Consider the following 12602-nt stretch of genomic DNA (forward strand, 5'->3'; position numbering starts at 1 on the left):
GCGCCTGGCGGCGGCTCGCAGAGCCCGCGGCAGCTGGCACCATGATGTGGTTCGGCGGCTCCATCCCGGCCGCCATCGCCGCCGCCAAGCAGCGGAGCTCGGTCTTCGTCGTGTTCGTGTCAGGTACGGCTCGGCCGGGGCGGGAGCAGCGGTGCCGGGCGCCGGGCCTTGTCCTCTTCCCGGACTGACAGCGCTCGCGGCCGCTTCGCTGCCGGGGTCGGGAGCAGCCGCCGCTGAGGCAGGCCTCTGGGCTGCGGTGCGCTTTCTGAGGCTGACCGGAACAAATCCGAGCTCCGGCGGCGCCAGAGTCGAGTGCGGTTCCCCTGACCCTCGGGGTGCCGCTGCCTGCAGCCTTCCCCGTCGGGTGGGCCCAGCTGCCCGCGGCTCTGCCAGCCGGCGCTGCTCGTTCGCTCGCCTCCGGGCGGAGCTTGTCGGCGGCTCCGCAGCGCCTTCGCCAGCTGTTGCTGCCTCCACCTCGCGCCGCGTCGTGATTTCTGCTGTGTCAGTACGAGTCCCCGCTGCCCGGCGCGGCGGTGCGCTACCGGCCACAGCGATGGCCCAGCCCCGGGCGCTGCGCCTGCAATGGTTTATCGTGGCGCTATGCAGTGCTCCAGGGCAGTGACATCGGGTGTATTCGATGTTTAGCTTTTCCTTTCACTGGATCCTTGCATAAGCCTGCATTCAGTTCTTACTGCTGTCACTTTCGTACTGGTTAGCGCACCGCGTCCTTTCGAGTTCTCTATACTGTTCTGTAGTTGAACCCATGGAAATTCACATTTCTTTGTGTACGTTCTGTCTGGAAAAATGAGGTTAGGGAAAGGAGGACATTAGACTCTAACTTTCTGCTGATGCTTTTGTGCGTGTGTGTATGTTGTTTCTTTCGGGTTCACTATTGATTGCCTTAAGTGCTTGTGGCTTGAAGTTTCCCAGATGCCTTATGAAAAAACAACTGCCCTAAACCTGTGGCTAGTGTCATTCTCTTAATAATCATTGTACCGTGGGATCTGCTTAGCTTCAAAGAGAAGTTTACTCCCAAAAGGGAAGTGAACAGAAAAGTGAAGTGTGGTTAAGTTTCTTTGTTGACACAAGTCTCCTTATACTTGGAGAACACCTAGAAATCCGTATCTTCTCAGCCCACATCATGCTCTGCTGCTGTTGGAGGAAGGGATGGAGTGGTGTAACAGGCTCAAAGCAGCTTTATAAAGCCTGTGAGTCATGGTGGCAGGAAGGTGCTATGTTGTGAAAGCCTTTTACCATTGAGGAGTTCATTTATATATGTATTTTTCATTAACATACTCTAGTGTGTTTGCCTACAGCACCTACATGAAAGCTTTCTGCCTTCATAATCAATAAGATGGTTTATAGCGTGTTGTATGAAATTAAATAGACACCAGGTGGTAAACAAGAAGAAACTTCCTGACGGGTATTTTGCAACACGAGTTGTTCATTGGTGAAACATAGTGTGCTGTGACTTCTGTAAAGGCTGATCTCCCTCCCGACTCCCTGCTCAAGGTAAAAAGTTCTCTATTAGAATTTCTTGGGTGTTTCAAATCCTCTGTATTTGGTTTGTGTGGCAAGCCACTGGGGTGGCTTCTGGGTGAAGTTGCTGAAAGCTTCCCCTGTGTCTGATAAAAGCCAATGCCAGCCTGCTTTAAGATGGACCCACTCCAGTGGGTAAAACCTCTGTGATAATATATTTAGGAAGAGGAGGAAAACTGCTGGTCAAGGAGCGTAGGATACAAGTGGGATATGAAACAGCTCTGCAGACATTAAGGTTGGTGAAGCAGGAGGGGCAGGTGGTGCTCCCGGCACCAGAACAGAGATTCCCCTGCAGTCTGTGGTGAAGCAGCCTGTCCCACTGGAGCAGGTGGATGCCTAAAGTTGACTGTGACTCCGTGGAGAGCCTGCGCTAGAGCAGGCTTGCTGGCGGGACTTAGGACCTCCTGGGGGTCTTGCAGGGCGGCTCTTCGTGGAAGGCAGGTGGAGCAATTCCTGAAGAACTGTAGGCCATAGGAAACACTCATGTTGAGGAAGTTTGTGGAGAACTGTCTCCACAAATTATGAAAAGCCCTGCCTCTGAGGAGGAAGGTGCAGCAGATGCAGTGCATCATGAGCTGACCAGAAACATTCCTTGTCCCTCTGTGCTGCTGCCAGGGAGGAGGCAGAGAAATCTGGAGTCAAGTTGAGCCTAAGAAGGGAGGGGTCAGGGGAAGATGTCTTAAGATTTATTTTTATTCCTACTCTTGAGTTTTGATTGGTAATAAATTGCAAAGCCTGTTTTGCCACTGATGGTAGTTGGTGAGTGATCTCTCTTTGTCCTTATCTCAACCTGTCTTTTGTTAGATTTTTCTCTTCTGAGTCCCCCTGAGGAGGGAAGTGACGCGGTGGATTTGGTGATCAAACCCCCCACAAAGATTGTTTTATTTTTATGCTAGCAGTGGCTAGGTTTCTTCTTTGAGTGGATCCCTGTTTGACACCAAAGTTAGTGGTGATGGTAGCTTTTGAGCCTTCATACCACAAGTTTGTCCACAGACACCAGAGACAAGCATTTGAAAGCATCTTTGTGAGAAGGAAAACACCATTTCAGAAGTGTTCAGTGTTCCTGTTTTAGTTTGTATGCTTTGTCCAATAGTATTTATGGAGACAGAAAATTAATAAGGGGGGGGGGGCGGAATCAGAGAAATGGAAAATATAAATAAGGAGTAATTTTAGGGAGGGTGTTGTGAAGGATAGCTGTGACATACAGCCTTGGCAAAAATTGCTGAATTCTGGTAGGTCCATCTCTGGGTTTCTGCTCCCCCCCGCCTGGCCTTCTCTCCCTGCCTTTCTCTAAATCAGCATTAAAGTGAAGAACTGGATCCTCCTTTCTGATTCTAGAATATTTTGCAGTCCAGCAAGGAATAATGCAGCTATTTATCTTAACAATGGAGTGATGGTTGTGACAGCAGTGGCACATTGTTCAGCCAGGTTGGATTTTTAACGTGTTTTTGTTTGCAGCTTTCATCCTAACATTTTGAGTGCAGTTGTTAAAACCTTCACCACATGTTCTGGCGATGCAGCTGTTTAAGCGTACTAAAGATCCTGTTGAATTCTTGGCAAGGTGTAATAAAAGGGGTTGCTCCATGCACTCCAGGAAGTATGAGGTGCAGCGTGTCTGCCTTACCAAACTGATTTTAAACATTCAGGTGAGACATTAGGTTAGAGGCTTCCGTGTACCCAAAGCAAAGAAGTTGTGTTTGGGGGCCAGATGAGTTACTTTGGGACATCAAATAACTATAGTTGTTAGCCGGTTCTGCTGTTTGCACAGGGAAAAACTATGCCTGATAAGTGAAACAGGTCTGGTGAGTGTCTCTGGTATTTTGCCGATAGCTGTTTGTACGTGGTTTTCTAGCCTGCAGCGTTAAAAACCTCCTCTCATTATTTGAGTTATTAATCTAAATTTAATTGCTCATTTGATATGAACCCTTCGATGCCTCCTATGTTCTGATTGAGGTGTTTATTCTTCCTGAAAGCTGATGTGTTCTTATCATGAGCACGCCAGGCCACTCAAAAAGCGCCTTCCAGAAGAGAAAAAATGGAGGGGAGAGAAAATAAATGTTTTAGCTTAAAGTTTGTTTCTCTATAGTAACATTTGTAGAAGCACTCCTTCCTTTGTTCATTACTTTAATATTTTTTTTCAGAGTGATGGTTTGCAATCAACAAGCTCTTTGTTAGTATTTTGTATCCAAGCTGTATCAAAGCACTTTTCAAGTTAAATATGTGAAATGACGCAGATGAGGAGGAGGTGCATAGCTTAATGTCCTGGCTTTCTCACATTCCCAGAAGGGGCAATCCTTATGCTTATCAAGTAGTTATGAAGTGTTGGACATTAAGTCAGCTGGGCTTATCTCTGTCCTTCTCACTTTTCCTTGGTGAATATGTGCTGAGGAATAGGGGAATTAAAGTCTTTTGACAGCCTGCAATGGTTTTGAGTAAGTTCCTCATATGAGAAATAAAGCATTGCAGAAAGAGAGTCTCCTCCAATTATGTGGATTACCTGAGAAATTATATATAACTTTTCCCTAAAGAGATAACTAAATTTACCTGACCCAATGTAAAAGATGAACTGGTGTGACTGTGAGTTGTGTACAGTGAGAGAAATAAAGCAGTGCTTTTGTTAGAGTAACCTACGAAATCTGCAAGTCTTGGTGACTGGAATTCTGAGGCAGTTCTGATAGCTCAGTGTTTAGCAGAATTGTGTATTATGTCAAATTCTGTTCAGTCTGACCTCTTGACTTTTCTGGTGCTTTTGTGAGATGGCAGTTTTCATTTCAGGATACAATTACTGCTCCAAAATTGTAAGAACTTTAACCTCCAAATGAGAAAGGGTTATGGAAACTAAAAGATGCATGGGAATAAGCAACCATTATGGAGTAGTCACAATATTAAACTGTGCTTCCTGGCTTAGAGCCTTATAAAATGGGGGTTACCAGCGTTTTCATTCACCATCACACCTCTTGGAGACTGTACTGTGAGCAGGCTGTGTCTTGGGGAATTCTTTTCCCAGAGCAGTTGTTTGTATGGAAAAGTTAGTGTTAAGTAAGTATTTAGCTATTTTTAGTAGCCTAATCGGATGAGCATGTGTCCTTCTGAAAAAATGTGTGGTGAGGCAGCTGTCTGTCCCTAAGCATTTGGACCTGGGGGAGGAGGCCAAACTGCCTTTGGCAGAACAGCTGCATCCATTGACCACAGTTGGAAACACTGCACTGAAATGAAGAGGAATGGTTCCTACATTAAATGTCCTAAATGGTTACTTGCTTATGTTGTATGTCAGTAATAGAGATGAATACTTCTGTACTTGCTCCAGTACTCCAGGGAACAATCAGTGCATATGCTTGGAAAACACTTTTCCAAAATTGGTGGTTTTGACATGTCTCTTTGAGCAGCATTGTGGCCAGCCCATTATGGTTTTAAGGCAGCAGTGCTTGACCAGGGGACTGCACATGCAAGTCCTGATCTTTAACAAATGGTTTGTTGTTGTCATTGAATAATGGACTACTATGCTTCTATACTTGTGACTCAAATTCTTCATCAAGAGTACTACAGTCCATTCCAAGCTGCTAGGAAGTAATACAGATGGAAGATAAACAAATGGTTGCAGGCCAGTTTACTTGTTGAGAGATGGTAAATATTCACTGGAATGTATTTATTAACCCAAATCCCCACTAAACTAGTGCTTTGGAAGGTAAAAGTATGATCTGATGATGTTCCTTCTGATTAAAACAACACTTCTGAATCTGTGGCCCCAGAAGACCTTTTTGGGTTCCCTTAGTCAAGTAGCTCCTTGTCTGCTGTTATTTTTGTTCCTGTGTGCTACTCTCTCCTTTTACTGCCTTCCCACTGCCACTCTTCATGTCAGGAACTTGAACACAAAATTGAGTAACAAATAATTGTGTAAATAAATGCTTTTTGGTTTGTGGCTCCTTTTTAACACCATCAAACTGTGAAACCTTGTCTGCTGAATTATGTATTTACAAAGGAGTGGAAAATGTAGTTTTGCCATTAATTTATGATGAGGTAACCAGTGGATAGTTACAGTGTGTTAGCAGGTCAAGCTTACTGTTAGGGAGAAGCAGTGGTTCCCTCTGACTATGCTGCAGGATCTTCTTAGGTGCCATGAGTATATATGCACACTATTGAAGCATAAGCATACTCCCTAACGTGACAATGAGGTCCTTTGATGGCTGTGCAGTTAGATGATGCCATCAAGCCAATCCTCAGATTTGCCCTCACCTCCAGTTCTCTCTCTGCTATCTGTGTGGTTCAGTTCTTTCTGCTCCCTTGCACCAGCTAACCATCCAGCTGAATAACTCTGAAAGATACGTGCTCTTTGGCTTGGAAGGCATTTTGGTATGTTAGGGTTTTGGCATGTTAGCAAGGGATGTCAGCTGCAGTGAATTGTCTACAGACTATTAAGAAAAAAACCCAAAACCCACCAACCAACCAAAGCCATAATCAGCTATCTGGAGAATAATGACAGTCATGCCCTTCAAAGGTTAAAGTAATCACAAGCATGCCTTTCAGTGGTGATTGCAAGCAATTGAAGCAAAGCTAAAATCGGACCGCAGTAATTTGAGGTGGGTTTAGTTTAACATGTGTGCTGTATCTTGCAGGTGAGGATGAACAATCTACTGAGATGGCTGCAAGGTGGGAAGATGAGAAAGTGACTGAAGCTGCCTCAGATGGTTTTGTTGCTATTAAAATTGACAGCAAAAGGTTTGATCCTGTTCTAATTCTGTCTCTTGCATAGTCTTTCATTGATGATGATGAGAGTAAGAGGCTTTTGAAGTCCTTGCCCTGATTTGGAGGTAGTCTAAATACAAGATTCCAGAACAAAAGGGAATTCAGCCTCTAGAGCCTGGGAAAATTCCAAATTTACTGTTCTGCAGAATATTCATCATGTATTTTGAAATGTATTTCAGTACTAGTAGAAGAATGCTTGAGGTTGTCCATTTCCAAAAGGAAGAGACATTAAAGTTCTATAAAAGAACAAGAATCAAAATGCAAGTACTCCTGGGATAGCTCTGGATTTGCCAAATTGCATATGGAATTTAAAACCTCTCAGGCATTCAGAAAGATAAAAATCTGTAAAGTCCCAGACAAAATGTGTGTGTGTCTGTTGTAGCACATAGAAGAGAAAAGCTTTGAAGTTCCTGGTTAAATGACTCCATTATTTTTGTGCTGTCTTAAGTTTTTCCAGTCCAAGTGCAGAAAGTGCATTGCCATTTCCAAAAATTGTACTATTTTGAGATGCTCTATGGACCATTTGTTGTACTTTACTGTATTACTTGCCTTCAGTAGACTAGAGGTCTGTTTCCTGAGTTGCTGCTTGGTACTGTTGCCCTGAATCTTAGTCAGCTGTGATAACCAGGGATCGTCACCATGTCAACGCTTATGCAAAATGCCAATGAGAAGATGCAATGCAAATTGGCTTTCAGTGTTCTCTCAAGTATTTAAATAGTTTTGTGTGTGGTAGTAGGACAGTTATTTTTGTGATGAAAAACTTAATGTAAAGTTGTTGCACAGTTATTGCTCCTTCTAAACGAATCTTTTCTTTTAAACAGTGAGGCATGCCTGCAGTTTTCTCAAATTTGTATCCTTTGAGATCACTTTAGATGCTACACCATGATTGCACATAATTTCCCTCAGAACAGTAGTAACTTTTAAAGAGCAAATAGGTACAAGCAGCATTATTAAAAGTACAGAAATAGACAATAAATTTTGTTAAAAGATACCATTGATGTATTCAACTTACTGCCAGTTCTTGGAGAAAGTGAACAAGTTGAGTTTTTCAATGTTAATCCTATGTAATTCTCCAAATAGAAAATGATTCAAAGCTTTATGTAAACAGAATAACCCAGTTGATACTACCAGTTAGCAATAGAAAACAAACAAGCAAGCAATGAGTTAAATTAATAGCTGGATTTCAGAGGTACAGAGGAGGAAGAACAAGTGGAGGACTGGGTTCTGCCAAATAAACAGGTCTAAAGTTAGGTAAACATCTGCCTACCTTAAGCAGGTCACTGCATGTAGCTCAGGAATTCCATATGATGCTGAGTATCTTAACTTGGATTTTTTTTAATGCTGTATAGAATTCATTGTCAATGTAAGATGTCTCACACTAGAACAAAATTTTTCAAATCAAAGCATAATCAGTTGTTCCATACACGTGTGTTGAAGACAAACATTCTGACTTAAAAAAGAGTGGCTCAAAGAAGAGAAGAAATCCTAATCAGTTGTATGTCGTATTTCCAGTGGTTTTGCTAGTACGTTTTTTTCTTCCTTCCTGGGCACTAACTGCTGGCAACCAGGTGGAGATAGAAGGCTGGGCTGGAAAGTTCTGTAGGAAGGACTTCTTTTCCTTTTAAAGCTGCTTTATAGACTTCTGGTATTTGTTGTCCTTAACTGTTGCTGTGCAGATCCCGTAGTGTGCGTTCCATCGAGTTTTTTTATAGGAGACAATGGAATCCCTTTGGAAGTAATCGCTGGCAGTGTTTCTGTTGAAGAGCTTGTTACCAGAATCCATAAAGTTAAACAGGTAACGCTTGCTGACAGACTGGATCTTTCAGATTGAGTGGGCAGTGCTCAGATGCTCAAGACAGAAAATGGCCCTGTCCCTTAGTATATGCTTTGGGGAATTATTGTTTCTTCTATATCCTTACAACAACAACATCTGCAAACTTAAATTCATTGCACAAACTGCACAAGATAGAGAGCACTGTGCAGAAGTGCTGCAATTTTTGTTTCACAGATTATTTTAGATCATCTGTGTAACACCCACACTATGGAAGAAATATGTCAAGAACTCTAAACTGGAATGACATAGTGATTAATCTTTCAGTGAAGTTGCATGTGTAGTTTTGTAATGGTGTCTTGTAATGTGGATTTAAGAAACTGTTATGGGACATAATATAAATGTAGATAGTTTTGTCACATTCATCTCAAATATAAGACTAAAATTAGTGAAAATAAGAAATTTGTGATTGCTTCACAACAATATGTGATAATTTTAGGTTTATATAGGGACTTGATTGTCAAAATAGTTTTGCCTTGACCTTTGAACCTCTGCCAGACATGCAAAGTTTCATGTTTTATGGCTTCTCCCCCCAATTTCTTAGATGCACACACTAAAAGGGCAGCCCTTGGAAAATGGAAGTCAATCATCTCCATGTCCCTCCTCTCAAGCTAATGGTGCTCCAGAAAACACACAATCCAGAACAGTAGAGTGTTGTGACTCTCCTGTCCCATCTGAGACAATAAGACCTCCTGCTGGTAATGTACTTTTACAGAAATGCTAGATAACTTACTTTTGAAATAGTTTTCCTTTTCTGAAATGATTGCATATAAAAGGCAGTATGTTGAGCAGACTTGCTGAAGGAAAGCTTGGGTGTCCCATAATGCTGCTTGCAAGTCTAGAACAAAAAACTGCTCAGCTTTAATGAGGGAGAAATATGTGCTTTATAATAAAACTTGTGCAACACTTTCTGGAGACAAGATTCAATTTCAAAAGTTTCTCTGGGCTGGTAACCCGAAACCAATTTGACTGGGAGGTTGAGGGGGTTGTCTAAATAGCAGAACCTCATATTTCCTTATGATATCCTCCTTGCTGTGAACTATGGCTAACCATCAGCATAGTATTTTTTTATGATGGGAAATGCACCTCTTACTTTTCTCTTATGCGTTATTTTCTTGTAAATCAGTGGGAGATGGAGCAGATTTAGGTCAAGCAAGCCAGGAAGCACCTAATTCTTTAGATGAACAAGTGAATGATGCTCAACCTGTGAATGATCTTACACTCAAAGTAGAAAGGTAAGTCTTCTTTTGCAAACTTCCAAATGTACTGTATTTGTTTCTTTCCTAGGAGGCAGTTTTGTTGTGTAGTTTTGGGCTGGTTTGGTTTGGTTTTGTGTGCTGTTTTTTTCTTTTTCAACAAACAGGGTCAATTACAGGATTTTTGTGCTCTGTTATCACCTGGCAAGTGTTGTGTGGCGCTTTAGATGTCTGTGACAATACTACAGGTGATATAAAACAGCTTTTAAAACAACCTAATTTTTCACATTCTCTGAAAGGGGTAATCCAGAGAAGTAGCTGTTCACTTTTGATGTAACTTGATTACAGACATTTGCTGCAAATGTTTGAATGAGTTAAAGCACTTGAAACAAGCTATAAAAAGTGCTAACCTGGGTCTGCACAGAGATGCCATCCTATTTGTCTTTTTGATGACTGTTTATGTTTAGGCATATTGAAAAATGTCAGAGGAATCCTATTATGAGACACTTTTTTGATCAATAACAAGTAATGAGGTCTGAATAGTTCAAGTGTGGTGACCAGAAGCCTCTGGTTCAGTACATGAGTCATTGGTTGGACTCGATGATCCTCGAGGTCCTTTCCAACCTAAGTGATACTGTGATTCATTAAATTGATTTATTTTTTTTAATGTACAAGATTAAGTGTATAAAATTCTTTGTTAGCATCTCTAAGACTGGTAATATTTGTAATATCTTACCTAAAACCAGTGACTAGCATTATTTATACTGCTAAAACAGATTTCAGATTTAATTTCTGTTTCCTTAGAAAGGTGTTGGACAGTAAGTATAATTTTTACGTACTACTGATAGGAGAATGCAATCAGTATTTTACTGTAAATACCAAGGTTCTCTTTGAAAATGTGCATTAATGGTAAATTACAGCATGTCTGCACATACATAGAGCATTTCTTTAAGGGGAAAGGAGAGGCAAAGCTCTGTGGTAATTCCCAGCTTATTTTTCAAGAAGCAAAGCAGCTACCCTGCAACCAACATTTTCTGGTTGTCTGACTTCTCACGTTTCTTGGTCATATTGCCCTTTCCCCAAACTTAAAATATGTTGCAAATTACTGCTTGACTTTTTTTGGTTGATCTTTATACTAAAGCACCTTTCTGGATAGATGGGATGGATGCATGTGCATCTGCCAGGGCTATATATTATTTGCTTTCCATTATAGGAAGTGATGTACAGAAGAAACCAGATGGCTTCAATAGCTAAGAAGAAATTTAGTGTTTCTGTTACCACAAGTCATAAATAGTATGACTTAAATAGTATTTGCTTATTGCATGTCTTATGAGTTGTTCAACAGTAAGATGTAAGATTCCTCATTTACTGAGAAGGGATGTGTTGGAGCTCCATTAAAAGTTGGAAGCTTGGCAGTGAATCATCACCTCATCTTTTTATGGATGGTACACTCGCATGTGAATGAATCATGAGTATTCCACTAGGTGTTAGCACTGTGGTATAGTTCATGTTCATTGTCTTGTGTTCTGTTCTTCTGCAAATGTTTGCAAATGCTTCTTATGATTTTTAAATGTTAACAACAGATACTGCAGTTTTAAGACTTTTCATTCTTAAATTTAGACTAACAAAAAAGCTCGAAGAAAGACGAGAAGAGAAACGGAAAGAAGAAGAACAGGTAACAAAAACGTCAAACTTTGCCGTTTCTGTTCATACTCCCTATTTGAATAAATGTTTCATCCCTTTTTAAACATATGTGCTTCAATTTTGTCTTACTCTTGTCCAGTGGAATTCCAGGGACTAATTTTTATGTTTCTGTTATTTATTCAGAAAGAAATTAAGAAAGAAATTGAACGGAGGAAAACTGGTAAAGAAATGTTGGAGTACAAAAGGCGACAGGAAGAAGAATTGACGAAGCGTATGTTAGAGGAAAGGAACAGAGAAAAGGCAGAAGAGAGGGCTGCTAGGGAGCGTATAAGACAACAGATTGCAATGGTAAAGTTTTCATTTTGTCAGTTTTTTTTCAAGGTAGCTTGCTTGCTGCTGTCTGTCACAGGGGCCACCAGTGTAATGAAAGGATGCATTTTCACTTTCAGTGAAACTTTCAAAGGTTGTCCGGTTTTCTGTTTGGAATCTTGTGGCCTTGTACTGCAGCCATTTGTGTTTGGGGTTTAGGTAGCATTTCCTGTGGATAAAATGAAGCTTCTGCTTTCATATTCATAATGAACATAACAATTTTTCTGTTCTATTGCTTGAGTCTAGTGGAGAATTGTCATTTAAATGTAAGAATAATTGCAATTTGAGCATAGTTGTGGAATGGAAGCACAGGGAATATTTAATTATGGAACATGCAGAAGAGCACTGATCTCAAACTGGTGGTGAGAACTATTTTCTAAGTTTGTATGTATATGTGTACATATGTGGAGATAAACTGTTTATAGCAACTGAAATTCCTCCTCCTTGCTCAGTTTTGGCCTAGAATACCAAATACCTAGAACTGTAATGGTGTGTTGGAAGACTTTATTTTCACTGGAGTGTTAAACGTGCATGGGAAGATGATTAAGTATTTACATGGAATAACTTATTGAAAGCTGTCATCTTGGCTAATGACATGGGATTGTGCAGCTGGGCAGCGAACAGATCTTTGCAGCACTACTGCATGGTTGGGTACTGAGTGCAAATTGCAGCTTTCTGCTTTAATAAATACTACACTATTGTAAATATTAAGGTTTCTATTTGGTCCTTTGATAGGATCGTGCTGAGAGAGCAGCTCGCTTTGCAAAAACAAAAGAAGAAGCAGAAGCTGCAAAAGCTGCAGCTCTTCAGGCCAAACAGGCTGAAATAGAGGCCAGAAAAGAAGCATCTCAGAGGGAGCGAAGGTGAGTTCCTGTAGAATGAAGAGTATATTCTGGGAAAGAGAGGGGTAAAGAAACTTCTAAGAGATTTTATATATATCCTAATCTATTAATTGGTGCCATATTGAACTCTTTAAATAGTGACTTAAAAAGTTGGCTTTCTTTTATAGTATTTATTTGTAGCTATTTACTTATTGTATTCTCTGATAGCTTTCATCCTTTTGACATTCCTGATTCTGCAACACTAACCATCTTTCTTTGGGTGTTAGAGAAGAGCTTTTTCTGTCTGATCTTTGATTTAAATGCCATGTATAATGGGCCTAGGTGGTGCACTAGGTAAGGTGAGAGTGTGATGGATAACATTAGAACTGTGCTGGGAAGCATGGTGCTGACCCAGCTGTTTGGCTGTGTGTGAAATTGACTTGGATTTATCAAGGCTTC

At 41.1% G+C, this 12602-nt stretch overlaps 2 protein-coding genes across 2 annotated transcripts in view; one reads left to right on the forward strand and one right to left on the reverse strand.

The window, feature by feature from the left end:
• The window catches only part of UBXN4 (UBX domain protein 4), a 15833-nt gene continuing 3231 nt past the window's right edge, over positions 1 to 12602 (forward strand). Inside the window, exons 1-9 of the mRNA XM_068139149.1 lie at positions 1 to 123; positions 6153 to 6255; positions 7104 to 7132; positions 7959 to 8077; positions 8658 to 8811; positions 9240 to 9348; positions 10930 to 10984; positions 11137 to 11301; positions 12058 to 12185. Of these exons, the coding sequence (XP_067995250.1) occupies positions 42 to 123; positions 6153 to 6255; positions 7104 to 7132; positions 7959 to 8077; positions 8658 to 8811; positions 9240 to 9348; positions 10930 to 10984; positions 11137 to 11301; positions 12058 to 12185 (944 nt within the window). The 5' untranslated portion in view covers positions 1 to 41. The remainder of the gene's footprint in view (positions 124 to 6152; positions 6256 to 7103; positions 7133 to 7958; positions 8078 to 8657; positions 8812 to 9239; positions 9349 to 10929; positions 10985 to 11136; positions 11302 to 12057; positions 12186 to 12602) is intronic.
• Positions 11296 to 12602, reverse strand: part of LCT (lactase) — a 27264-nt gene continuing 25957 nt past the window's right edge. The window contains exon 17 of the mRNA XM_068139136.1: positions 11296 to 11491. Within this exon, the coding sequence (XP_067995237.1) occupies positions 11478 to 11491 (14 nt within the window). The 3' untranslated portion in view covers positions 11296 to 11477. The remainder of the gene's footprint in view (positions 11492 to 12602) is intronic.

The sequence above is a fragment of the Melanerpes formicivorus genome, unplaced genomic scaffold (genome assembly GCF_026170545.1).
Source record: "Melanerpes formicivorus ecotype bairdi unplaced genomic scaffold, bMelFor1.0.p_v2 SCAF_5, whole genome shotgun sequence".
In the NCBI taxonomy this organism is placed as follows: domain Eukaryota; kingdom Metazoa; phylum Chordata; class Aves; order Piciformes; family Picidae; genus Melanerpes; species Melanerpes formicivorus.